The 22,307-nt window shown below is 42.0% G+C and overlaps 4 protein-coding genes and 1 long non-coding RNA gene across 7 annotated transcripts in view; 2 read left to right on the top strand and 3 right to left on the bottom strand.

Moving 5' to 3' along the window:
* Window positions 1-4,469, bottom strand: part of gabrb2a (gamma-aminobutyric acid type A receptor subunit beta2a) — a 33,325-nt gene extending 28,856 nt beyond the window's left edge. For both annotated transcript variants that reach the window (XM_086311806.1, XM_086311813.1), the window contains exons 1-3: window positions 4,253-4,469; window positions 4,016-4,116; window positions 3,502-3,569 (exon numbers count right to left, since the gene is read on the bottom strand). In XM_086311806.1, coding sequence (XP_086167932.1) covers window positions 3,502-3,569; window positions 4,016-4,116; window positions 4,253-4,326 — 243 coding nt within the window. In that variant the 5' untranslated portion in view covers window positions 4,327-4,469. The remainder of the gene's footprint in view (window positions 1-3,501; window positions 3,570-4,015; window positions 4,117-4,252) is intronic.
* The window catches only part of LOC147337849 (uncharacterized), a 48,606-nt gene extending 37,809 nt beyond the window's left edge, over window positions 1-10,797 (top strand). The window contains exons 2-4 of the long non-coding RNA XR_015131543.1: window positions 1,406-1,623; window positions 7,747-7,827; window positions 8,389-10,797. This is a non-coding gene — a long non-coding RNA (uncharacterized LOC147337849). The remainder of the gene's footprint in view (window positions 1-1,405; window positions 1,624-7,746; window positions 7,828-8,388) is intronic.
* gabra6a (gamma-aminobutyric acid type A receptor subunit alpha6a) lies at window positions 4,569-13,967 on the bottom strand. 2 transcript variants are annotated; one of them, XM_086311895.1, is made up of 10 exons: window positions 12,984-13,959; window positions 12,798-12,904; window positions 12,620-12,687; window positions 12,005-12,225; window positions 11,791-11,873; window positions 11,548-11,691; window positions 10,415-10,567; window positions 10,082-10,332; window positions 7,526-7,770; window positions 4,569-5,550 (listed from the first exon to the last, which is right to left on the bottom strand). In XM_086311895.1, exons 1-10 carry the CDS (start codon window positions 13,028-13,030, stop codon window positions 5,532-5,534), a joined length of 1,338 nt encoding a protein of 445 aa, XP_086168021.1. In that variant the 5' UTR covers window positions 13,031-13,959; the 3' UTR covers window positions 4,569-5,531. The 2 variants fall into 2 exon arrangements, with proteins under 2 accessions (XP_086168021.1, XP_086168030.1); XM_086311904.1 differs by lacking the exon at window positions 7,526-7,770 and having other exon boundaries at window positions 12,984-13,967.
* nudcd2 (NudC domain containing 2) lies at window positions 13,455-18,113 on the top strand. Its single transcript, XM_086311927.1, has 4 exons — window positions 13,455-13,894; window positions 14,349-14,397; window positions 14,662-14,813; window positions 16,963-18,113. Exons 1-4 carry the CDS (start codon window positions 13,706-13,708, stop codon window positions 17,044-17,046), a joined length of 474 nt encoding a protein of 157 aa, XP_086168053.1. The 5' UTR covers window positions 13,455-13,705; the 3' UTR covers window positions 17,047-18,113.
* On the bottom strand, window positions 17,321-21,414 carry ccng1 (cyclin G1). The gene is made up of 6 exons (XM_086311915.1): window positions 21,189-21,414; window positions 20,026-20,289; window positions 19,685-19,938; window positions 19,251-19,329; window positions 18,906-19,016; window positions 17,321-18,485 (listed from the first exon to the last, which is right to left on the bottom strand). Exons 2-6 carry the CDS (start codon window positions 20,287-20,289, stop codon window positions 18,294-18,296), a joined length of 900 nt encoding a protein of 299 aa, XP_086168041.1. The 5' UTR covers window positions 21,189-21,414; the 3' UTR covers window positions 17,321-18,293.
* Between the last annotated feature and the right edge of the window lie 893 nt (window positions 21,415-22,307).

Raw genomic sequence — 22,307 nt, 5'->3', positions numbered from 1 at the left:
CTGCACACAAACAGCTGATTTCAAGATCACTTCGTACAGCCAGGGGTGCCACCGGGGGTGGGGGCATTGGCCACCCCGCAAAATTTGCTGCCCTCCCCTTCCTGTCCTATGTTGGTAATAATGTAATAAGGTTGCAGAAAAGCTGGTGCCAATCCCTGGAGAGGTAACAGTTCACACTCTTATACGATCTAATACTGAGAATTATTAAAGTGATGCCTGGGACTCCCAATCAGTCAATCAGTCAATCAATTAACACAGATTATTACCTTTTTTTGTATCTTTGTTGTCATATTTTTCAGGTAACCTATACTTGACAACAGCATAATAAAACTGGAAATTATGTTTTTGGTGTGCCACCCCAAATACTTTCAGTGGCCCCCATATGGCCACCCTTATGAAAACATCCTGGAGATGGCCCTGCATACAGCTGATTCCTCCATTTTCCTTCCCCTCCACAAACTGCATTCATTTGGAAACAGACATGACTTGGATGAAGTTGGATTTATCCCTAGAAAAGCTTCTTCAGAAATCATTCCCATCTGAATATATCTTTAGACTTTCAGTTTTGCTTTCAGAAAGTTAGCCTTTGCTCTGAGGGTAGCCTGCAGAACATTTTTTGATCTTGAAGATGGTGAAGGTGGACAGCACCTTCAAAATCAGCTTAACTATTACAAGTTTAACATCTCTGCATTCTTCATTTTAATTTTGATCACTTGCACAAATTACAAAAAATCAATTTTCTTCTAACTGCCAGCTTGGCATTACAGGCAGAAGAAAAAAAAAACAGGCATCAAACAATGTCATGGACATTGTTTGATGCCTGTTTTTCCAGTGGCTATCTCTGATGACACTGTTTAGACAAGACTGCATGATGCACATTTGCAGTCATCTAATTTGCTCTGTTTTTAACCCCCTACCCTGCACCAAAGTCATAACAAACTTGTGGTTTTTAGCCAAACCTTGGACTACAAAGGTCCCATAGATTACTTTAAAATACAGCAGACCTCCAAAAGAGTGTGGGGAATTATGCACAAGCATGCAGAAAATTTCCATTTCATTAGGTGACTCTGCCACAAAAATCTTGGGTTTTGATACAAGTTTTAAGGTTGTATAATTTCAGTGGGGAAGCTGAAAATAACTGACAAGGAATACACACGTGTGCTAATACTAGATGTCAAAATGGAAAAAAGCGCCAGTGCGTTTAGGAAGGACACTCCTGATCTTCTGTGCTGGCACAAAGGTCTGCAGCAACTTTAGTTCAGCTAACACCATGTGTGCAGATATCATTAGAGGAGATACCGAAACTGATCACAGTAACCTTCACATCCCTCCCACCCCGCTCCTCGCCGCCTTCATCACCAGTTTCATCCTCGCTTCTCTCTCTCCTTGTTGTTTTCCCTCTCAGCACTTTAATCTTAAAAGCAAGCTGCCCCTGATGAGGAAGATCAAAGCAGCCCTGCACCAAGCACAGGTCACCAACTCCATCCTCGTGATCATGGCGCACGGTGATATTATTGATTTCTCCGAGATCAATCTTGTCAACTGCTGTTATCCTCTACTGCACCAAAGAGAAGCCGGACGTGAAGATAGAAGGAGGAGGAGGAGGAAATTCCAGCGTGTTATGTAAGTTGCAAGGAGGATTTTTCACAACGTAGCACAAGTCCACAAGAACTTAGACTTTTTTTTCCCTTTCTTTTTGTCTAAATTTGTCTGTCGTGTCAGAGGGACGCTTGTGCCGATTTGGCAGGGAGAGCTTTTCTGAGAAATGAGAGAGATGAATGCTCTCTCATAGCCACGGGGAGTTGCATGACGTCAGTCGCCATTCACTGTTTGCGCTCATTTTTGTGTTTTGTCACAGACACACACACACACACACATGGATGTATGAAGCAGTGTTTTTTTCCAGATGAATGCCTGCATAGATGCCTAGTTCTTAAGTAAGATAACCCTTTGGAGCAAGGCAGAGGTAGATTACATGGCTGCTGAGTCCAGAGTCACATCCAGGGATCCAGTCAATGTGGTGGGAGGGAAGGATGGAGAAGGGAAAGAGGAAGGGAGTGAGAGGGAGGGAGAGAGACAAGGAGAGGCGGAAGCTGGTGAGGGGTTTCTATTTCAAATCTCCCCGGACCCCCAAGGCACTTCCGTTCTGGCAGCATCCTCCACCAAAATGAATCATTTCCATCAAAGGAGAAGCTCTGACCATTGAGTGCTTTTCCCCACCCAAAGCAAACTCACATCACTGTCGTATCTATCTGCTGAAAAAAAAGAAAGAAAGCCCACTCTGTCCGCTTTCAAACGACCGTCAGACACAGCGGCTTTAACGGGCTGCCAAATCAAAATCTGACAAGCAAAATGAACTAGACGTCAGCTCAGAAAAAAGGAAAAGAAAAAAGAAAAAGCTTCTGTTAATGATAGAAAACACACCTCCTTCCATTCCTGGTGGCAAACTTGTTTTTCACGCTCTTATATAACACATCTATTATGTTGCCCTGCAGAGAGGCTGCTTTAGAAATCATCTTTTCTCACACTCGGATTTCTTCAATATGGCCTTAATATTTTCATTACCCCCCACCCCCTCCTCCCATGAGCAAAACCACTAATTTTACAATGGAGGCAGACAGTATTTGATGCCCTACAGCTGCAGTGAAGTAGCTTAAACTGCTTGGCAGTGTCATGTGTGCTGCAGTGGTCCTCTGTCTGTCAGTCACACGGATCAATAGGTGGTGCTCTTGCATGGGCTGCTTAAATCCCCCCCCACCCACCCATCTGCTCTATCTCCAAGTCGCAGAAGTTCTACATCTTTGTGCACCCCCGAACTAAAACACACACACACCCTCCTTCTTTTGTGTGTGTGTGATGGTGGTGGTGGTGGGGGGGGGGGGGGGGGGGGGGGGGTTCTTTTCCACCGTCGTGTGATTATACATTTATTAATAACAAATTGCTGACGTCATCTGACAAATAGAGGGGAGATCGCTTGTGTAGAGGTTGATGATGAGATTGGCCGTTGAATTAAAAAGAGCGAAATTATGCGCATTTGGAGGAAAGGTGGTGTTCTAGGTCTCCTTCTTTTTTGCGTGTTTTGTGCGTGTGTGTGAGAGAGAGGCAACAAAATTACAGCACCGAGGCTTGACAACGTGAAGCAGTGACACGCACACAAACACACACACAGAAGCAGCTCTCTCCGTGCGCGCAGCCGGGGCTGTGCGTCCGAGTGCGCCAGTGAGTGTGTGTTTTGAATTCAAATGCAGCAACACACCAGAACTGCAAATGCGGAGACTGAGGAGAGGATGGCGATGATGTGTTTGGGGTAGTAGGAGGGGGGACGGAAGCCTTCACATTTTTTTTTAATATCCCCCCCACCTCTAAATGTAATTAACGACCTGGCTCCATCACGTATACTGCCCCCATGATAAGTATAGCTCACTTCAGAGGATATAGCGGCCGTGCCAGGTACATTTGGCAACATGAAGCGGGCGGTAATGATAATAAAGATTCACCTACCATGTTGACTTCTGAGACCATGTCTATGCTGGCTATGTCTATATTCATCCCCACAGCAACCGGGGCACCTGTGAAGGAAGGAAGGGGGTGGTGAAAAAGGAGGCATTAACACGGGACATGAATTATTCTCACCATCATGTAAATTTTAACAAATTCGTGACGCCAGTGCAGGTTCCTCTCCGAACCCCGCACCTACAGAAGGCTTGTGCATCATCAGCCCGATCAAGAAAAAAAAAACCCTACACGCTTGATACACAGATGAGCTTAAATGGTGTTAATTTCATTTATTTAGCGGCGTAATCAAACATTGATGAGCGGTATCGATCACGTTAAAAGCCCCCCATCATCATATGAAATATATGCACATCATCTCTCTTGGGCTAATCGGAAAGGCCTATTTGACTGTGAAGGGATAATTATGTAAATGAAAGCAGATTTTGCGATTCATTAAACATGTATCGCACGTCAGGAGGGCGTGAAAACATGACATTCCCGTTTTCAATTTGCTCGTTACCTCCGAAATCTGGCCTCAACCGAATGTCGTATCCTTTCATCAGCCTGTCCACTGTTTCTTTTACCAGAGGCATATTGCTCGGATCTTTGATATCCTTGATGCTGCGGAGAAAAGGGTGGTGTAATGCAAGAAAAGAACCACATATTAAAAAAATAGCGCATTAATGTCACGCGCCAGGCACGCGTTCACAGAGCTAAAATCGCATGCAAGACACACAGACGCAAAAAACGAGATTACCTTTGAGCCCACACAAAAGTCACTAGTAAAGAAAAAGTCAAAATCCCAAAGTGGTTTTTCCTGATCCTCCCCATCGCAACAGTTTTTGAGGCGCCTTCGGGATGCGAGTGAGGGGAGCGCACATCCAACTTACTCCAGACAGTGCAGAGGAGCCAATGAGGGGCGCATGCGTGCAGCCAGCCCAAGATCAAAGAGTGGAGACTGATGATGGTGGATGAGCAGTTTCCATTGCAGAGAAAAATATTAAAGGGACAAGTGAATGTGCGTAATGAAGAAACAAGCGTTTGTGGCAGGAGTGAAAACACCGACAACCGCGTTCGTTTAGGCTGCTTTTATTCTTCGTGCTGATTACACGGCAGATGAGTTTGTCTATTTCCTGACAAGGTCGAAGAATGGAAAAAACTGCAGGGTTTAAAATGGTCAGATTAAGTTAAGAACAACTTTATTCCCTCTGTTTTCATCTTACCGGATATATTAAGTGGTGAAAAACAGAATCAATCCATCACATGTACACGAGCCTACCTTTACACAACTATCTTTTATGCATCGTACATACAAAAATAGGAAAAGAATACCACCATCACCCATGGGTATATATCGTACTCCTCCCTGCAGTGTTTCCAGAGGACCTGCTGTACTTCTGGAAATGCAAGGGGAGCACCAAAGCAGAAATGTGGGGTGGAAAACACAAGCCCACAAGTCTTCTTCTTCTTCTTCTTCTTCTTCTTTTTCAGGTTTCAGTACATTTTTGAGCCTTCAAGGAGGGATGCAGCCTCCTCTAAATTGCCTTTGATGTTGTTGTAGTGGGAGCTGTGCTTCTGTAGAGGGCAGGCTTCTGAAAGTGTTGGTTCACTGTTGCATCACCACCAGTTAAAGCCATCATAGATTATATCATCCACATCTTTTTGATGTGTTTCTTGGTTTGTGCGTGTGTGTGGGCGTCATGCATACCGTGTGTGTGTGTGTGTGTGTGTGTCGTCAGCTTCGGTCCGGGGGTCTCAGAAGTTGTCATGTGTGCCTCGGTGGGGTTTTAAAGTGGCCGAGGCCCGTGAAAGGGCGGCTCTTCAGCTACTGATCAGAACACAAGTGGGCAGTGGTCATAGCCTGTGAAATGAATAGATGTGCAGCGGGAGAATAAATGAGTTTCTGATTCATTTCCTCTGTCAGATGAGAGCACAGTGAATGCTGAGAGCTCGTTCGCTGAGGCAGAGGAGGGTGAGGTGAAGCCGGCTGGATGCTGAAGGTCTCTCAGGCTGCACATGCCCTTTTCCAGGTCTTCTCAGTCTAGCTCCATAACCCTGCAACACCAGAATACAGCAGAGTGGAGGGGGGGGGGGTGAGCAGAGTGTACAGAAGCCTCTCTGTTTCCACATTCAGAGATGCTCTCTCTGCAGTATACTGCACAGCCAAAACTGTTACCATGCTCCCTGTCCTCTCCTTAAAAAAAAAGAAAAAGAAAAAAGTAGCAGACGAGAGACATGGCGAAAATATAAAGGGGGAGAGATGTGATGCAGCTGCTCTCATGCTCTCCATCTTGTCTCTCTCATTATTCTGCAGAACGTTATAAACAAAACAACCATAAAAATTCTCTGACAGGAACATGAGAAGCATGATGAGCAGATTTGCACTCCCCAGTGTTACATAACAGATCTCTCCCCCACCATCTCTCCTTCAGCCTCTCTCTGTCTTTTTGTACTGTACCTCTCTTTTTCCTTCTTGGACATGGAGCTTTGCGCTCTATAAGCGGCTCACTTATAGGTGGGAAAGTGAAGAAGAGAAGCTTGTTCGTGTGGTTGATGCACAAAGTAAACTTAGGTTTGTTGTCACTAACACAGCCACCCTCCCTCAGGTAAACCGTACTTAAAAGAAACCAGAGCGTGATGCTTACTTTCCTCTCAAGTTAGCTGAGAGTCCAGCCTGTTGTTGTATTGTAAATCTATGATGATGATGATAAAAGCCTCAGCGCTGGCATCAATGCAGCAGCAACGCCACCTAACATCATTCTCCTTTTCCTTTTTTTTTCTTTTCCTTTTTCGCCTACAGCTCCCGGGGCTGTTTCAGCATTAGAAATTATTGATGTCTTTACTGCCTAGATGAGTGTTTGACAAAAACTGTGGGTAGTTATGGTTCCACTGAAACTATTATATTACAAGACAGGATTGTGGCTTTTTGAGACACGGACTAAGTATGCGTGTACAAGTTTTTTTGTTTTTTTTGTTTACCGTAAGATGTTTTTAACTTCATCTGCAGAATACTGGATACCCTCCAGCTCTATATCAGCCATTTTCACTGCTTTCAGCATGACTCAGAAGGTAGGATTTAACCATTTACATTGAGATGTAAACAAGGAGAAATACATTTGAAAGGTTGTGTCTTTTTCATAAGGTTATCTTGTCTGGATAATCTTTACGAATATATTCAAAACAGCAAACCCACAGTCTACTTGTGCAGCGCTGCACCACTTTTATGTCCCCCGCTATGTTTAGATTGCTCCCCAGATCAGATGTCCTGTCCAAACCCTTTGGCATGTGTGAGTCTGTTAAGGTGCACTGTTGAAGTAAAATTTCATTTTGGGGTAGAGTGAGTGCAGATTGTGTCTTGTGGCTAAAACCCCTGCATTTTGAATCCTCTGTTAGCACAACGGCGCATGTTCTCCCTCAGACCTCTCAGGACATTGTGATCCAACCCTGTGAAAGCCCTGGCTGCGCTCTGTGGAGTCATCTGCTTAAAAACTCCTGTCGCTTGTAATTATCCACAAAATGAAGGTTAGAACTTGAATATTGAGCTCCATAAATAGCAGGAACGCTGGGAACGATGCAGGGCTGCTCAAGGAGACCATCTTGAAGGGGACTGTGGTCTAATTTAAATCAATGTCTTTTATTTATACCTGTTATTTTAAGCAGCGTGAAAAGGAAAGAAGAGAAACTCTTTGTTGAACTGGAAAATGTATTTATCATGTTAGGGCAAAAGCCAGTGGTGCCCATTTCCTCTCTGATGTACTGAAATAAAAGTGCAGCCTTTAGCAGATGTACTCAGATGTGTCTTAGTTTTGTGCTTAGTGGTGTCTGGACCAAAATGGAGCTCTCTAGCACAGATGAATAAGCTCATGCTTGGCATCACGCATTTCGTTTCCACCTTGTTTTTTTCCACGAATTATTGATGATTACTTACCTTTTAAATGTCTGGACTTCTATACACTTTGCCTTTGCCCTATTAGACATAACAAATAGACAAAAATAGATGTACCAGTGTAATTAAGAACAGGATGTTTACCTGGGCTTCTCCATTGTGTCCTTGACCAGATAGATATACCAGTAAATTAAGTTGAAGAGAGCAAAGGAAAGGGGGAAGAGGATGCGGGCATACGCATCAATAGGGCTGGTGCCGGCCAGCTGTGGGATTTGGGGAATGGCTGAGCCCTGCTGGAGAAAAATGGGCAGATGGGGAATATCTCCTGGCTCACTGCGGCTCACTGAGTGGTTTCTCCTCTTCAGGCCTTCCCGGGGGCTGCTGTCCGACTGATGGGGGGAGTAGCAGGAATGATTTTGTGGAAAAGCGAAAAGAGGTAAAATGAGGTAAGTGTTGGTTTTGTGGTAATCACTGAAAGGGAGGGGGTGGATGTAAAAAAAAAAAAAGAAAAAAAGAGAGATGGGGCAGATTTTTAACCTCCAAATTTATAAATGGGAACACATGCTAACATGTTAGTGTCGTGTATGCAAGGCTGCAAGCCGGGTTTGTTTCCACAGGAGCGTTCTCACCATGGCATGCATCTCTACATTTCTATAGGAAGCAGCAGGAAGTTTTGAGGATGCATATATGATGGCTGTGAGATCACACGGGGAGGAGTGCTGGAGCTGCTCTCTGTTCTCACACTGAAGCTATTTTTAAAGCGAGCATCTAACCATGAGATCTACACGTGAGGCAGGTCCCAGGAGGACACCGGGGTGGCTTACTGTATTAGCATAAAGCAGACAGTATATAGCTAGCCCAGAGATGAGAGTACACAACAGCCCATATTACTTTTTAATGCATGGTGTGCCCTAAGTGAGAAGAGCGAAAGAGGCAGGGGGACTACTTGGAAATGCATAGAAAAAGAGCCGTGTGTGTGACATAGTTTCTTTTTTCTGCTTCTGCAGCTGCTGACTGTCTCCTCGTCACTAACATCACTGCATCAACTAGAGACTCAGAGGCTCTGTACCTAAAGATTCGCCATTATTAGCGCTGTAAATACACTGCGGAAAAGATGATGTAACTGAGCATTGTGTTCCTATAAAAAACATTTTTTAAGACAACACTTATCCAGTCAACTCATGAAACTGGCTATAAAGATGTAGCCTATAGGGTATACAAGTCTCCATGTTCATAACTGGAAACTCACTGCATCTTGGCAGCATATCCCTCCTTAGTAACAAAATGACTAAGTGCATTCCCAGATATAGCCTTTAAAACATACAGTATACAGTTTTGCTTTATTGCTTTGCTGAAAAAATGGATTATCTCTTAAAAGATCAGGTTAATCTAAACTACATATTTAGAATTGCTCCATTACACCACTGTGAGACTTACACTACCTCTCAGCATTACGGTTACTCCGTAATGTCCATGGTTTTGAAAGAAAAGCAAATTGTTCTAATATAACAATTAATAACTGATGGAATTAGAACTATAAATCCTTGATTTAATGATTTTATTGGAATATCTATAAAAGCCTGTTTGTTCTGTTGACATTTTATGTTACCTGTTTTATGTTTATCCAATGTAAAGGTTGATTTATCACTAAAAAGAATTTTTCTCATTTACGATAACTCCACTGAGGACTGTCTGGACCTTGAGCCCCTGTGGAGTTGATTAGAGTCTCACAATCAAACTGAAAAAATAAATTTGGTCTTTTTCCAAGTGAATGAAGATTATACCACACAAGAAATTGTGCCCAAAAGAAAATTCACACAAAGGAGTGTACTACTCTCTTTCCAACCACTACAATCTGGCACTTTAATGAAGCTGCCAGTTGAGGACCTGTGAGGTGTTCGTTTCTCAGACTAAAGACTCGGCTGCTCAGATCTCCACTTCTCTTTTTTTTCAGGTTAGAAACCGCGATCCTGTTCTGTGTAGGAAGTAGTACACACCAGAGGTTTTATGTCAGGGTCCCACATGAATAGCCTTCATTTCTCACATCAAGAATAATGACTGTTCTACAAAAATGTGGGGTTTTTAAAACTACAGTGTAAGCACAGGGGCTGAATTCTCACACACTCACTCACTAAATGTGTCGTCGCTTGTATTAGTGTGAGTGTAATGTTTTCAGCATTATAAACTTGCATTAGATGATGAAAGTGCCATTAGTGTCGCGATTGCTGGATATGCCACCCACATATGCATTAAAAATCATGATTAATAATTCCATTTATCAGTTTTTGTTATTTCTGATCGATTTAATGTAAAAAGTAGTTTTCTTTTAAAAGCAAGACATTTCTAATTGACCCCAAACATTTAAGCATTAGTGCTTGACAGTGACTTTTAAAACGCATCGAAATAGGTGGTTCAGATTCAGAAATGGCTTCTTTACATTCATCTTTCTTAACACTATCTGGTGACTGCATTACCCACAGTAAACCCCAGCCACACTGGCTGTTAACAGTAAATGTTGCTTGTAACCATTATCCCACAGAGCTGAGGAGCTGGCTAAAGAGGATTCATTCTGTTCTCACCCCAATGAAATTAGCTCATTTTTGAGTCATTTATCAGGCCCTCTGGTGGAAAGATCAGTAGGGTTCCCCTTTAAAGAAGTTATATACAGCTTTTCTACATTTTAATATGAAAACTGCTTACCAAAACTGTGTCATCATCATCGCTGCCGGTGGCCAGGACCTCAAGCTTCTCCTGTCTGGCTGCCTTCTTCTTCAGACGGTGGGCCTGCAAGGTGGCGAAGTAGTTCACTGCCGCAAATTCGACGAGAGCTGACGCCACAAAGGCAAAACACACAGCAATGAACCAATCCATTGCCGTGGCATAGGCTACTTTAGGTAGAGACTGGCGGGCACTGATGCTTAAGGTGGTCATGGTCAGCACTGTGGTGATGCCTGAAGGGCAGCAGAGTATTCATGAATCACACATGCAGAGGGAGATTAGATCAAACTGGGCATGAGGGAAGAGGGGGCATACCAGCAACTGTGCGTGCAGGAACAGACTCTTTGTTGATCCAAAAAGAGACTTGTGACAGTACGACAACCATGATAAGAGGGATGTAGGTCTGTATGAGGTAGTAGCCCAGCTTCCTCTGGACGTGAAAATAGACCACCTGCACAGAGTAGTGACCTGCAAGATAAACAGCACGTGAGAAGACAGCGAGTGTGATGGACAGAGCGTGGTCGCACAGAACAGATGCCCTTGCTTGCCCTTCAAAAGGGAATAGCAGCTGAAAGAACCAGTTGTTGATGCTGCCAGGACAGGAACAGGTTGCTAAGTCTAAGGGAGTAAAAGAAAGAGGAGATAGGAAGAGAGGAGAGAAGACAGTGGGACAAAAAAAGGAAGGAAGGAAAGAGGAAGAGGGGGAAGGAGCCAGTGAGGTGGGGGCTGGCGGAGAGCATGCAGTGCCACTATGTGTTTGCTGCCCTGCTCTGTCTGAACACATGCATGCAGACATTCACAGACCGAAAACGTGCTGCATCATGCACGCTCACACACACTTATTTAGACGTCCTCTGTCTCACTCTGTGTTTCTTAAATGTGTATCATCGCTACATTTTGGAGCCTGCCTCATCCTTTTCTGCTCCATTCGAGGAATGTGCTGGATTCACAGCAGGGAGGCTTTCTCCTGGTAAAAAGAGAAAATGCACACACATAAAACTCACCCCCCACCCCGCCTGAGCATCCACTGGGGTTCTACATGGTTTTTAAGCGGTTTACTATTTATATTTTATTCCGGCACAGTTGATGTGGAGCACCCAGAATTTTGTTGTACATGTACAATGACAATAAAGGCCTATTCTATTCTATTCTATTCTATTCTATTCTATTCTATTCTATTCTATTCTATTCTATTAAGGTGCACAGTACGCATTAGGGCCTAACCACTTAAGCATCTTAGATGGTGGCTCAAGGAAGTCTTTGCTTTTATATATCGTCCTCCTGCGGGGAGTAATGGACACTAGTGCAGGGCTTGCAGACACTCATTTGACCCCTTTCTACTCAAACATTAATAAACACTTGTGGATCTTTTAATTATGCTTGTATATGTGGCTACGGCCATAATAGGCTGCTTATGAAAATAGATTTGTTTTTTTATTTTGCATTACCTGTGTTTGATTTGAATATCTCCCTGGACAAAGTCTGTCCGACAAGATCGTACTGCAGAAGACTCATTGACTCTTTGGGACAGTCGACGGAAGCTATTGGTCCCTTCCTCCAGGTAAATATAATTTCACTGCTGGTGTATGCATCTAAAACAGGAAGAAAATATCACATCAACATGCTCAAGGTTTGGTCATATTTATCAATCTGGATATTCCTGGATGCTAGCGTTGGTCTGAAATACTCACAGCTTCCAAACCGCAGAGGACAGGAGTGGCCGTCCATAGGGAAATCCATCAGGCTCATTGGACACTCTGCACTGATTGTGAGCCTGAAAGCAGGAGCTGGGATCAGTCTCTGATAAATGTTCTGATTTGGTCTTGTGTTTAGCAAAAATGATCTGCTCCAACAAACAAAAAAAAAAACAAAGAACAAAACTACACGTTCACTGTGAAAAATCACCTCATGGTGTAAAGGACAGTCCCGTTCTGCATGATGCGGAAGAGCTTGTTGGGTGTGGTCATGTTATGGGAAATGGACTTCTTGGAGTTTCTGAAGAAAGTGTCTGGCGTCCAGATTTTGTCCACCATGAGGTTATTCAGCCCCAGGATTTCAATGGGGCCCTCGAATTTCAGCCTCTCATCAACCCACATCTGGCGGAAAAACATGTCCATGGTGTACTCCTGAGGCACAAACGTAATATTGTTTTGATACAAAAAAAACCCACAACTACAATCCCAGATTCAAGAATGAAATTTCTATCTTCGTCCATTCATCAGCACGCACAAGACCGAGGTGACATTTTAATACAGAGTGAAAGGTGAGGGGAGACGATGAGGCAGTGATGGATGCCACTCATCCCGGATAATCATTAATCAATCCACTCAGCGATCCTCGCTCTCTGACATGTTGTCATATTGATTTAGAGGCCATCAATAACGGAGTTATAGGGCTGGTCAAACAGATTAAAGCTCATTAGATGGTCTCATGGCAGAGTGCCCATAAGGCTGGTCACTGAAGCACTATTATCTCCCACAGTCAGCACATACACACTTCCTGACAGAAGTACTATCTTACCATTTCAACATCTGAAACAGGTCCAAAGCTGGTGACAAAGATGTCTGTCTTCACCTCGGTGACACCGCCTGCAACATTATTTAACAAAAGCAAAATGTACCTAAGAGCACAAAAAGTGCTGTTGCATAATGTCTTTATCTCGAAGGAGCAAGGTATTAGGACATAAAGTTTAAATTACCCCCAGAACCGGGTCGCAGTCTGTTGTCATAACCATCTAGAAGTCTGTCCAGAATGCGAGTGATGTTGTCTGAGTATATCTTTTCATTTCCCCATACATTACCTAGACTGCAGAGAGAAAATCAAACCTTAAACTCGCACGATCACTGCTTTCTGCTCCACGTTTAACTCCACAGACAGGACTTACCTCATCCAGCAGATAAAAGCAGCTAAAGTTAATGAAGGGACGGCCATCCTAGGTTTTGAATCAGGTTTCACAAGTTCATAAAATTAAAAAAAAGAAAAAGAAAAAAGAGCCACTTCAGAGCAGGATTTCTGCTTATGTGTCGCTAAAGTTACCAGTAGGTATGCATATGGACGCAGGAAACAACGAGGCAGGGAGTGTAATCTAATTAACAGATTAGAAAATCCACTCCATTTTTAGAAAAACTCCGGATTTAGTTGCTTTATTTAGTTAAAATAACTAACTAATAATAGTTAAAATAGGAGCATTAAAAACAGGAAATAAATACAACACGTGACATTTCAGTAACATTAAAAAGAAAGAAAAATCCTAGCTAAAGAGTCTATGGTGTGTCTCATAGGAGCAAGGTTTTCTAATTACTGGTTCATCCTATCAGGCAGTAGATGGCGCTGCAGCTTCCGTGATTTTCACAACCGGAAATGACACCGAGACTGAGAAGAAGAAGAAATTTGGAGCTTGTGAGGGGAAAACACCACAGGGAGAGGTAAAATACACCAACTTAAAAACAGACCTTTAAAGTTAAAAAAAAAAAAAACAAAACATATAGGCAACTGTAACAGTTAACCGCACAGCAAGCCTCCAGCGTATCTTCGACCTGCTCGGTTTCACGCTGGAAGCTGGTCAGCGGAGGTTAGCCGACCCGTGAGCCGGCGTGCAGCCGTAGCATGTCGGTACACTTCGAGGAGAGGAGCGGTGTCGTCCCCTGCAAGACGCCATGGGGCTCTTGGTACCAGACCATGGATGAGGTCTTCATTGAAGTCAACGTGCCTCACGGGACCACTGCTAAAGAGGTCAAGTGTCACCTGGGGTCCAGAGACATCGAGCTGTTGGTCAAGGGAAAGGAAATATTCAAGGTAGGGCACCAAAGTGACTCCCAGGTCCCGAGAATAACCTGCATGCTGTGATCTTTATTTGCAGAAAGTAAGATAATGCGATTCCTGGTTTATCCTCCAGCTCCACCCCACTCTCACCCTCTTTTACCCAGTGACTGAACTAACCAGTAAATCCAATCCAGCCTTGTAAGACCATTCATGTAGCCCCTTTCCGTCATACTTATCACAGTTGGACCTAAAAGTCCACGTCACAGTTAATCAGCAGTGTCGCCTATTTTGATACCGTACAATGAAATCAGTCGGGCTGTTGTGTGTACGTAAAGAGTATGTAACTTCACTGTATTGTGCTGTAACGCAGCTAGACCTGTTCTGGTCATGTGCAGGTCTTTTAACTCTTCCAAGAACAGGTCCAGGTGTGCTGATATGAATAAAACTGATATTATTCATTTTTTATTTTATTTTATTCTTTTGCCAGGGAAAGCTATTTGGAACAACTGTATCAGATGAGGCCACATGGACACTAGGTAAGTGACACACTCACAGAAATATTAAGGGAATTAATAACTATCCTTATAACTCTAACGATTGCTGTTGACTGGCTGTGTTGTGATATTCATCCATTCATGTCTTTATGTTACTTATGTTAAGTTACTGGGGGCTTTATGTTCACCCTTTGTATTATGTCATTGTTGAATTAGAAATGGTCAAATAGAAAGGAGACATTACTAAATTAGACTTTAATGAGAGCCAGCTTAATGCATTGTTTGCTTTGCTGATCATTTCCTCAGAGGATAAATGTCTTATCCGGATCATTCTGATGAAGACCAACAGAGAAGCAGGGAACTGCTGGTCCTCGCTGCTGGAGGGGGAGTATTGTGCGAATGCTTGGGTCCAAGACCAGATGCAGAGAAAACTCACTCTGGAGAGGTTTCAGCGAGAGGTGAGTTTGATTCGCTGACCTCTGTAGCACTGTTGACTCTACTGTACATCCTAATGACTGTTGTATATTGTACGCATGTAATCCTAATACATTTCTTCTACTGCACAGCTGCTACTTTTTCAGCCAGGTTAGGACCACCTTCTAAAAAGGAAACTTTTAAAGGCTTTACATACACTTACTGGTCACTTCATTAGGTACACATCTTACAACTGCCTGGGTTTGGAGCTCATTTTGCCTTCAGAGCTGCTTTAATTCTTAATGGCACAGATTCAACAAGGTGCTGGAAATATTCCTCTGAGATTTTGTTCTATGTTGACATAATAGCGTCACACAGTCGCTGCAGACTTGTCAGCATTCATGATGTGAATTTCCAATTCTGCCACATCCCAGAGGTACTCTAATGGATTGAGATCTGGTGACCGTGGAGGCCATTTGAGACCACTGTCATGTTCAAGACACCGCTTCGAGATTGAGTGATTTGAGATTTGTGACATGGTGTGTTATCTTAATGGAAACAGCCATGAGAAGATGGGTACGCTGTGGTCATGACAGGATTGACATGGTCAGCAAAAATACTCAGGTTTTGGTCTGTGGGCTCATTAGTACAAGTTGAGCATAATTTAAACACCACAGCCTATCTCCAGTATCATTAGACCATCACCACCACCAGCAGTCTGAACTTTTGATACAGGGCCACGTGGATCCATCCAAATGTTGCAGCAGAGATTGAGACTATTGTCCAATTTGAGCCCGCTTGAATTGTAGCATCAGTTTCCTGTTCTTAGCTGACAGGATGGGTCTTCTGCTGTTGTAGTTTATCTGCTTTGAGTTTCAGCATGTTGTGTTTCCAGAGAAACTCTTTTCTACATCTTGGTTGTAACAAGTAGTAACTGAGTTATTGAAGCTCCTGCTACCTGCAGCTTGAAGCAGTCAGGGCAGTCTCCTCTGACCTCCATTATCAACGATATATTTTTTCTTACAGAGCTGCCAATAACTGGATATTTTCTCTTTTTCAAACCATTCTCCATAAACCCCACAGGTGGGTCTGTGGGGAAATTGCTGTGAGATGAGCAGTTTCTGAAATATAAATATTCCAAAAAAGTTACTTAAATGACCTTTATTCTCCTCGGTCTGATGCTCAGTTTGAACTTCAGCACATCATCTTGACCATGTGTGTATGGCTAACTGTATTAAGTTGCTGCCATGTGATTGGCTGATTAGATATGCAGTTGGACAGGTGTAATGAGAGTATGTTTTGGATTGTTGAAATATAGACATCTGACTGTTTTCATTCCCAATCCATTAATAATAACTCAGTCCCCAGGTTGTGATAAATCGGTTTTTCTTATAAATGAAGCAAATCCATAAATAATGAAGGGAAATAATCAAGGGAACTCTGTGATGGTCATTTCTGGGTAGGCTAAAGAGAAAAAAAATAACCATGCCACCTTAATTCTCAGAAATGCAGCTGACATGCTCTTTGAGTTGTAGGATTATCAGTAACACTTCAGCTTGAAGGAAAGATTGGAAAATGTCTTCCTCATTACAATAGAGATTTCTGATGTAATGTGCGACATTACTAACTTGCAATTATGTGGCAGTGTGAGTCACTGACTTTTAACATATTACATATTTTGCGTAATGAAACCTGTAAGGGGTTCTGAAAGTCTGGCTGTCAGAGCTCATTCCTGAGAATGTTTTAAAGGTGATGATCTGTTAAGTTAATGAAGGCATTGCTTTCAACCTCAAAGCCCTTTATCAAGAAATCCATCCATCAGTTCATCTTCTTAACTATTTAAATTAAATTTAAATTAACAAATCAGGATGAGCTGAAGTCTCTCCGCTGATATTGTGTGAGAGGCTGACAGGTCACCAGTCTGTTGCAGGGCTAACAGTGAGACTACCAACCATTTGTGTGCACACCTGTGGCTAATTTACTATCACTAACCTAATAAGTGTCTTTAGACTTTATTAAACACTCATTGCAGTGTTACTGCTGTGATTCTGGAAATTGTTGAGATGAGCACTCAGTGATGAGTTTGTCTTCTTACATGTTTCTTAAACTCAGATACATCTATCCTCAGGAAATCTTAATTACAGATTAACAATCAGCAGTATGTCTTACTGACTCTTTTTTTTCCTTTGTTAGAATCCTGGATTTGACTTCAGCGGTGCAGAGATCTCTGGGAATTTTGCCGGTGGCGGTCCAGACTTTTCCAGCTTACAGAAGTGACCCATACCATGATGCTAGTACATGCTTGAGGAGTTACCTCTGCCCATCATGCACAATGTGCAGAACAACAGTGGATGCATTCGGTCTACTGTGACAAGAATTTGCCTTGAGACGAACTAAAAAGCCTGGCTGTCACATCATTGGTCTCGTCCTCAAAGGACTGATTTTGTGCAAACCAGATGTGGGGAGTGGGAAGGCTCTACAAAGGAAGTTGATAACTCTCGTTATGAGAATTTTCTGACATGTTTTAATAAAAACAAAGTGCACTCAGCAATAGCTTTTCAATAAAGTTTTATTGAAAGGTACAAATACATAGGTTAATCAGATGGTGTATTCAGTCATTTTGAATTTGAGACCACATTTTGTTTTGTCACTAAAATCAAACTAAACAGGGAAACTGGCACAGAAAATGCGATATAAATTTCAACCTGAATTTCCACTGCAATGACCTTTTTTGGGGTTTTCTGAGTGCTCTCTAAAAAACTAACAACTTAACTCAGTATATTTGTGGCGCTTCACACGGTGTCCACAAATTAAGAGTTGGTGAAAACAACTCATCTGTAACCGTTGGTAACGTTTCATCTCAAACACTGATGAGCTGTAGATAACAGGATCATCACTAGCTTCATTTCCCTGGTACAAACCAGAGCTCCCTCACCTTAACAAAAAAAAAAAAAAATCATCACCTTGGGTAGGAGTGTGCATTCAGGACAGCTTAGCAACCTAGGGTGGGAGTGAAGGACTTTGGGCCCGATCTTTTGGTTCCATTTTTTTTGCTGTTCACAAAATCCCTCTCCCTCCTCTTCCACATGGTGGACTGAGGACCTAGGTGGTTCTATACTTATTAGCTTAAAACCAGCAACCCGTTCCAGGGAAACACCAAACACCGTGGTACGGATTTAAACAAGAACATACTAGACACCTGTGCAAACGGCTCAACCAAGAAAGTAAAACTTCAACCTTTCTGAGGAAGAATTACTCCTTGTCATAGGGAAAGAAAAATGTGTGTCTGATCAACATATGATTACAAACTTAAGGGATTAAAAAAAAAAAAAAAAAAAAAAAAAGGGAGGCATTTCCTTAAAGACATCCATCATCACAGATGAAGGTCTCTAAGGAAAATAAAGCTGGAGCTGTAAGTGGGTGACCATACTGCATGTTACATCCAGTCAGAGGACAAAGATGTAACAGTGGTAATGTTGTAATTTTTCTTTCCATGTCAAGTCACCCACTTGGACGCCCAGGTTTTAACAAGCTGACTCAGGTATGGTGGGAAGGTGAGTGATCTTGTAGTAGCTGTGCTTCAGCTGACGTGCAGTTCTTCCTGAAATAGTCCAGCGAAGTCTCTGGACGTTTGGCCTGCAGCACTTAGTGGTGGCGTACTCAGCCAAGCATTTTCCAACTAGCTCCCGCATGCAAACCAGATCCCCGTCTTTGATCTGCAGGAAAGAGGAGTCGCATCTTTCTCTGCTTAACACTTGGCAAGAAGCATTAAAATTCATTAAGCTACACTGCATGGATCACCACCTTATATTAACTGTGACAAAAACACTAATATGCAATAATGTTAAAAACGAGCCATTTTGGTTTGAGTTGAGCAAAGGCTCATTTTGATAGTTTTTCCTACTCTGACCTGTATGTTGATAAGATGGACCTATTCCTAATAAGGCACACGGGTGTAGCCATGAGCACACAAGTCCCACTGACCTGTTGTTTAAACCTTCTGCCTGCTAGGGGCAACCAATCAGAAGAACGTTGGCATAAAGGGCTTGTGTCTTCTGAGGCCCAGTTTAAAATAAGGATTAGTTTGAACTGCTCGTATATATTCTTTAAAGCAAAAGGCTCAGAGCTGGACTTACATTTAGCTGCTGCTGCAGATTGCTCAAGGCCTCAGATATTTTGTCAAGGTACTCTGGGTCATGTTCATCATGGGCCTCAAAACACAGGAGAGCCAGGGCAAGCAGAGATGGCTGCACAGAAACACAAACACAGTCTCTTGTTAAAAAAAGAAAAAGAAAAAAAAAGTAGAAACTATGATAACATTTAAAAACAAATCGACACAGATGACCTACATTATACCTGAGATACAACAACAAACGAGAAGTGTACAAGACAAAAGCAGTCTGATTTTTAATGAAAAGCGCAGAAAAGCATTGAAATAAGTCATTATTTTCAATGTGGAGAGAGTAGTTGTTTTGGCTTACCTTTATTTTGGAGAAGACAAATGAGCAGTGACAGGCTTTCAGCTGCGCCTCCAGTCTCTCAAGGCTCAGGATCTTCATGCTAAAGGGAAAAAATGCTTTTAGTGTCAAAGCAAACTGAATGTGAAGTACAGCTTACATAAATAGTGATAAAAAAGCCAACCAAAAGGATTTCTATTTTTTATTTATTTTTTTTTTTTAAAGGTAACGTTTGAAAAGGGGGGGACTTGCATATTTGTTTTCTAACACCCTGTCACATGTCTAAAAGTCTACACGATTTCAAAAAGGACTGTGCCTGTTGGCTAAAAAAAATATATTTTTTTTTGGTTAGTGTTAGCTTTCAAACCAAATATGAGAAGACACATTTTAGTAGAGTAAATGTAATCTCGTTGAGTCATAGCTCAGCCCTGCAGGTTGGTGTGACCGTCTGTCCTTGCCTCTCAGCGTCGAGCTGCTCCAGGACGTGGCTGTGAAAGACGCGGAGAAAGCGCAGGGCCGTGGGGGCCTTCACCTTCCAGTAGAGCTTCTCCATGATGATCTTCTCCATCCTCATCATGTCAGACACTGTAAAGCGATTCTGACTGATGCGAATCAGGTCATTGGCCAGAGGCACGTTCTTCTCTTCTTCTGTGGACTTCACAGCGATGTAAAAGCAGCACAGACCGACACAAGGAAGGTGCTTTGGCTGAATCTGTAGGAGATGGGGAAATGGATATTGGAGAACGGAACAACTGCTACGATTTTAAGAAAGTAAGCAAAATGTACTGCATTTACAAACCTTCATGACAGACAGAAATCGGTCCAGCAAACTGACAGCCAGCGAGAAGCTCTCTGAACTGAAACCGAAGAACCTGGTCAGTGAAAGCAGGTCCTTCACCTCCAGCTCCCTGAGTCGGGAAGTCATCCTGAGGCCATTGTCCTGGGCGCTTTCAATGAACCTCAAGCCACTCAGCTTTGGTTGGTATCGGCCCTCCAGATCAATCAGGGCCTTCAGCTGGGCTGCAAAGGGCTGTGCCACAGGGCCTGTTACTGTGTCAATCATCTGCACAGACATGAAAATAAAACTTAGTGATACAGTAAAAAAACAAACAAACAAAAGATACACTGGAATTAACTGTGTGACCATAAACTGTGTATAAAGTATTAACATAACTCTGATAAACATCTTAGTCTCTTTAATAAGGCAAGGCTCTGTCTGCTACGTAATTGAAATATTAGACTGGTGTATTTAAAGGACATCTAGTCCGAAACAAAAATGGTTAAACAAATGCAGTGAGCGTAGTTTACTAACAAGATCCTGCAACAAGCCTTCCGCTAACACATGCCCGTCACTGAACTGGACTAAACTGGACTGGACAGGAGCAATGACTGTATATAAACAGGAGGCGAAATGAGACGAACACAGAACAGGGATATGCTTCAAAAAGTTTCTCCGTTTTTAGTTAAAGCGACATTTCTGCTACTAAAAGTGTGTAAAACACGAGTTCCACAGCTTTAGTGCTAGTTTGTGAGTCCACATGTAGCCGTATCACAGCAGCAGGCCTTGTGTATGTCAGGGCAAGGACCGGCGTCATGTCGAGACATGTCCCTGCCATACACACCAAAGGAGAGCTAACGCAAAGCATGGCACAGCAAACCAAAGTGACAGTACACAGTTTAAACAATAAAGATAAGAGTGAAACAACAACATAAGTCTGTAAGTACTATGTAAGTTAAACTTCATACTTTATTAGCGAAACCAGAAAATGACAAACTACTCTTTGTTGACGACGTAAACTGTTTAGCAATCAAAGCTAACTCTAGCTAAAAATCCATTTCTAAAACTAGTAGCATTTTTTTTGGCTGATAGCAACACATCATTTACTGTTTAGAGCCACGAACACCACTAGATAAAAAAAAATATATATATATATATCATATAAGGAAAATGGGTTTACTTACCTTAAACAGTTACGTTGCTTTTTGTATTTAAAAAAAAAAAGAGCAGGTGAAAAAAAAATCCACGCGCTTCAAATAAGCGGGTGAATGGAGAAATAAAACACACAAACGTGTAAGTATGAACTTTCACTAAAGAAAGTTTTAAGCATAGGTTAGTTTCTGCCTATGCACACCCCCTACCCTTGGCGTAAGGCGATGGGGAAAAGGACAGTTAAGGCGTTAAAACAGGCATAAAACCAAGCCCATGACCAACCATGCCGATTTTCTATTGGTCCTCAACAAGTGACGTTACCAGCTCTACATTTTAGTTGGATATTTAACTAGCTAGTCACATACAAGGTCCACCCCATTCATGCATTAGGGCCAATCGCACGTCAGAAGGTGGGATACGACCCAAAATAGCGTCGTAATAAAGTTGCCTCCTTTGGTATATAAATTATATTGGATTAATTTTTTAAAATTCATTAATAAATAAATACAGATATACAAATTATATCAACATTTACACAGTAATGTCTTTAGTGGGTAGTAAAATAGATTACATTTTTAAAAGGGTGTCGAAATCATAGAAAACTATTTAAAAAAAGACACACACGCACACAACTGGAAAGTTTCTGGAACAATCTGGAAGGAACCTGCATTATCCATCACTCCTTTGGTCTTTTCTGTCTAAAAATCAAAGTAAATATAGAGAGTACACAGTTCATTTTTCAATAAAGTAACTCTTTATTACATTAGGATTTAAAAATCTGCCAAGCAGGTCTACACAGACCCAGTATATAGATCTTATGACATAAAGAGATTTAATCCTGAATTTATATACAGTTTAAAATATGAAATCTCTCTAATTAATATATATATATATATATATATATATATATATATATATATATATATATATATATATATATATATATATATATATATATATATATATATATCAAACACAACAGAGAGCTGACAAGTTAGTAGTACAGGGTACCATTTATAATTGGATATAAATAAAGAAAGCATATTTACTATAACTGTTTTAAAGTGCTTCTAAATCATAATGATTCACAATCAGTACCTTTAACAGCAATAATCATGTCAGTTTATAGTATATATTTCACAGTGTAACTT

This window comes from Aulonocara sp. 'chitande type north' Nkhata Bay, linkage group LG2 (assembly GCF_057382095.1).
Source record: "Aulonocara sp. 'chitande type north' Nkhata Bay isolate Kocher_YH1m ecotype deep benthic linkage group LG2, A_spYH_male_GT1.1, whole genome shotgun sequence".
Taxonomy (NCBI): Eukaryota; Metazoa; Chordata; class Actinopteri; order Cichliformes; family Cichlidae; genus Aulonocara; species Aulonocara sp. 'chitande type north' Nkhata Bay.
The sequence above is the reverse complement of the archived record's forward strand: the minus strand, read 5'-3'. Positions and strand labels throughout refer to the sequence as shown.

Coding starts and splice junctions, on each gene's coding strand:
- nudcd2 (XM_086311927.1), top strand. CDS start 13,706: ATGTCGGTACACTTCGAGGAGAGGAGCGGTGTCGTCCCCTGCAAGACG. Junction 13,895..14,348: donor AGGGAAAGGAAATATTCAAG/GTAGGGCACCAA, acceptor TTCTTTTGCCAG/GGAAAGCTATTTGGAACAAC. Junction 14,814..16,962: donor TGGAGAGGTTTCAGCGAGAG/GTGAGTTTGATT, acceptor TTCCTTTGTTAG/AATCCTGGATTTGACTTCAG.
- gabra6a (XM_086311895.1), bottom strand. CDS start 13,030: ATGGCCGTCCCTTCATTAACTTTAGCTGCTTTTATCTGCTGGATGAG. Junction 11,874..12,004: donor ACTGTCCTTTACACCATGAG/GTGATTTTTCAC, acceptor TCCTGCTTTCAG/GCTCACAATCAGTGCAGAGT. Junction 10,333..10,414: donor TCCTGCACGCACAGTTGCTG/GTATGCCCCCTC, acceptor GCTGCCCTTCAG/GCATCACCACAGTGCTGACC.
- ccng1 (XM_086311915.1), bottom strand. CDS start 20,289: ATGATTGACACAGTAACAGGCCCTGTGGCACAGCCCTTTGCAGCCCAG. Junction 19,330..19,684: donor GAGCAGCTCGACGCTGAGAG/GCAAGGACAGAC, acceptor TTTTCCCTTTAG/CATGAAGATCCTGAGCCTTG. Junction 18,486..18,905: donor ATCTGCAGCAGCAGCTAAAT/GTAAGTCCAGCT, acceptor TCTTTCCTGCAG/ATCAAAGACGGGGATCTGGT.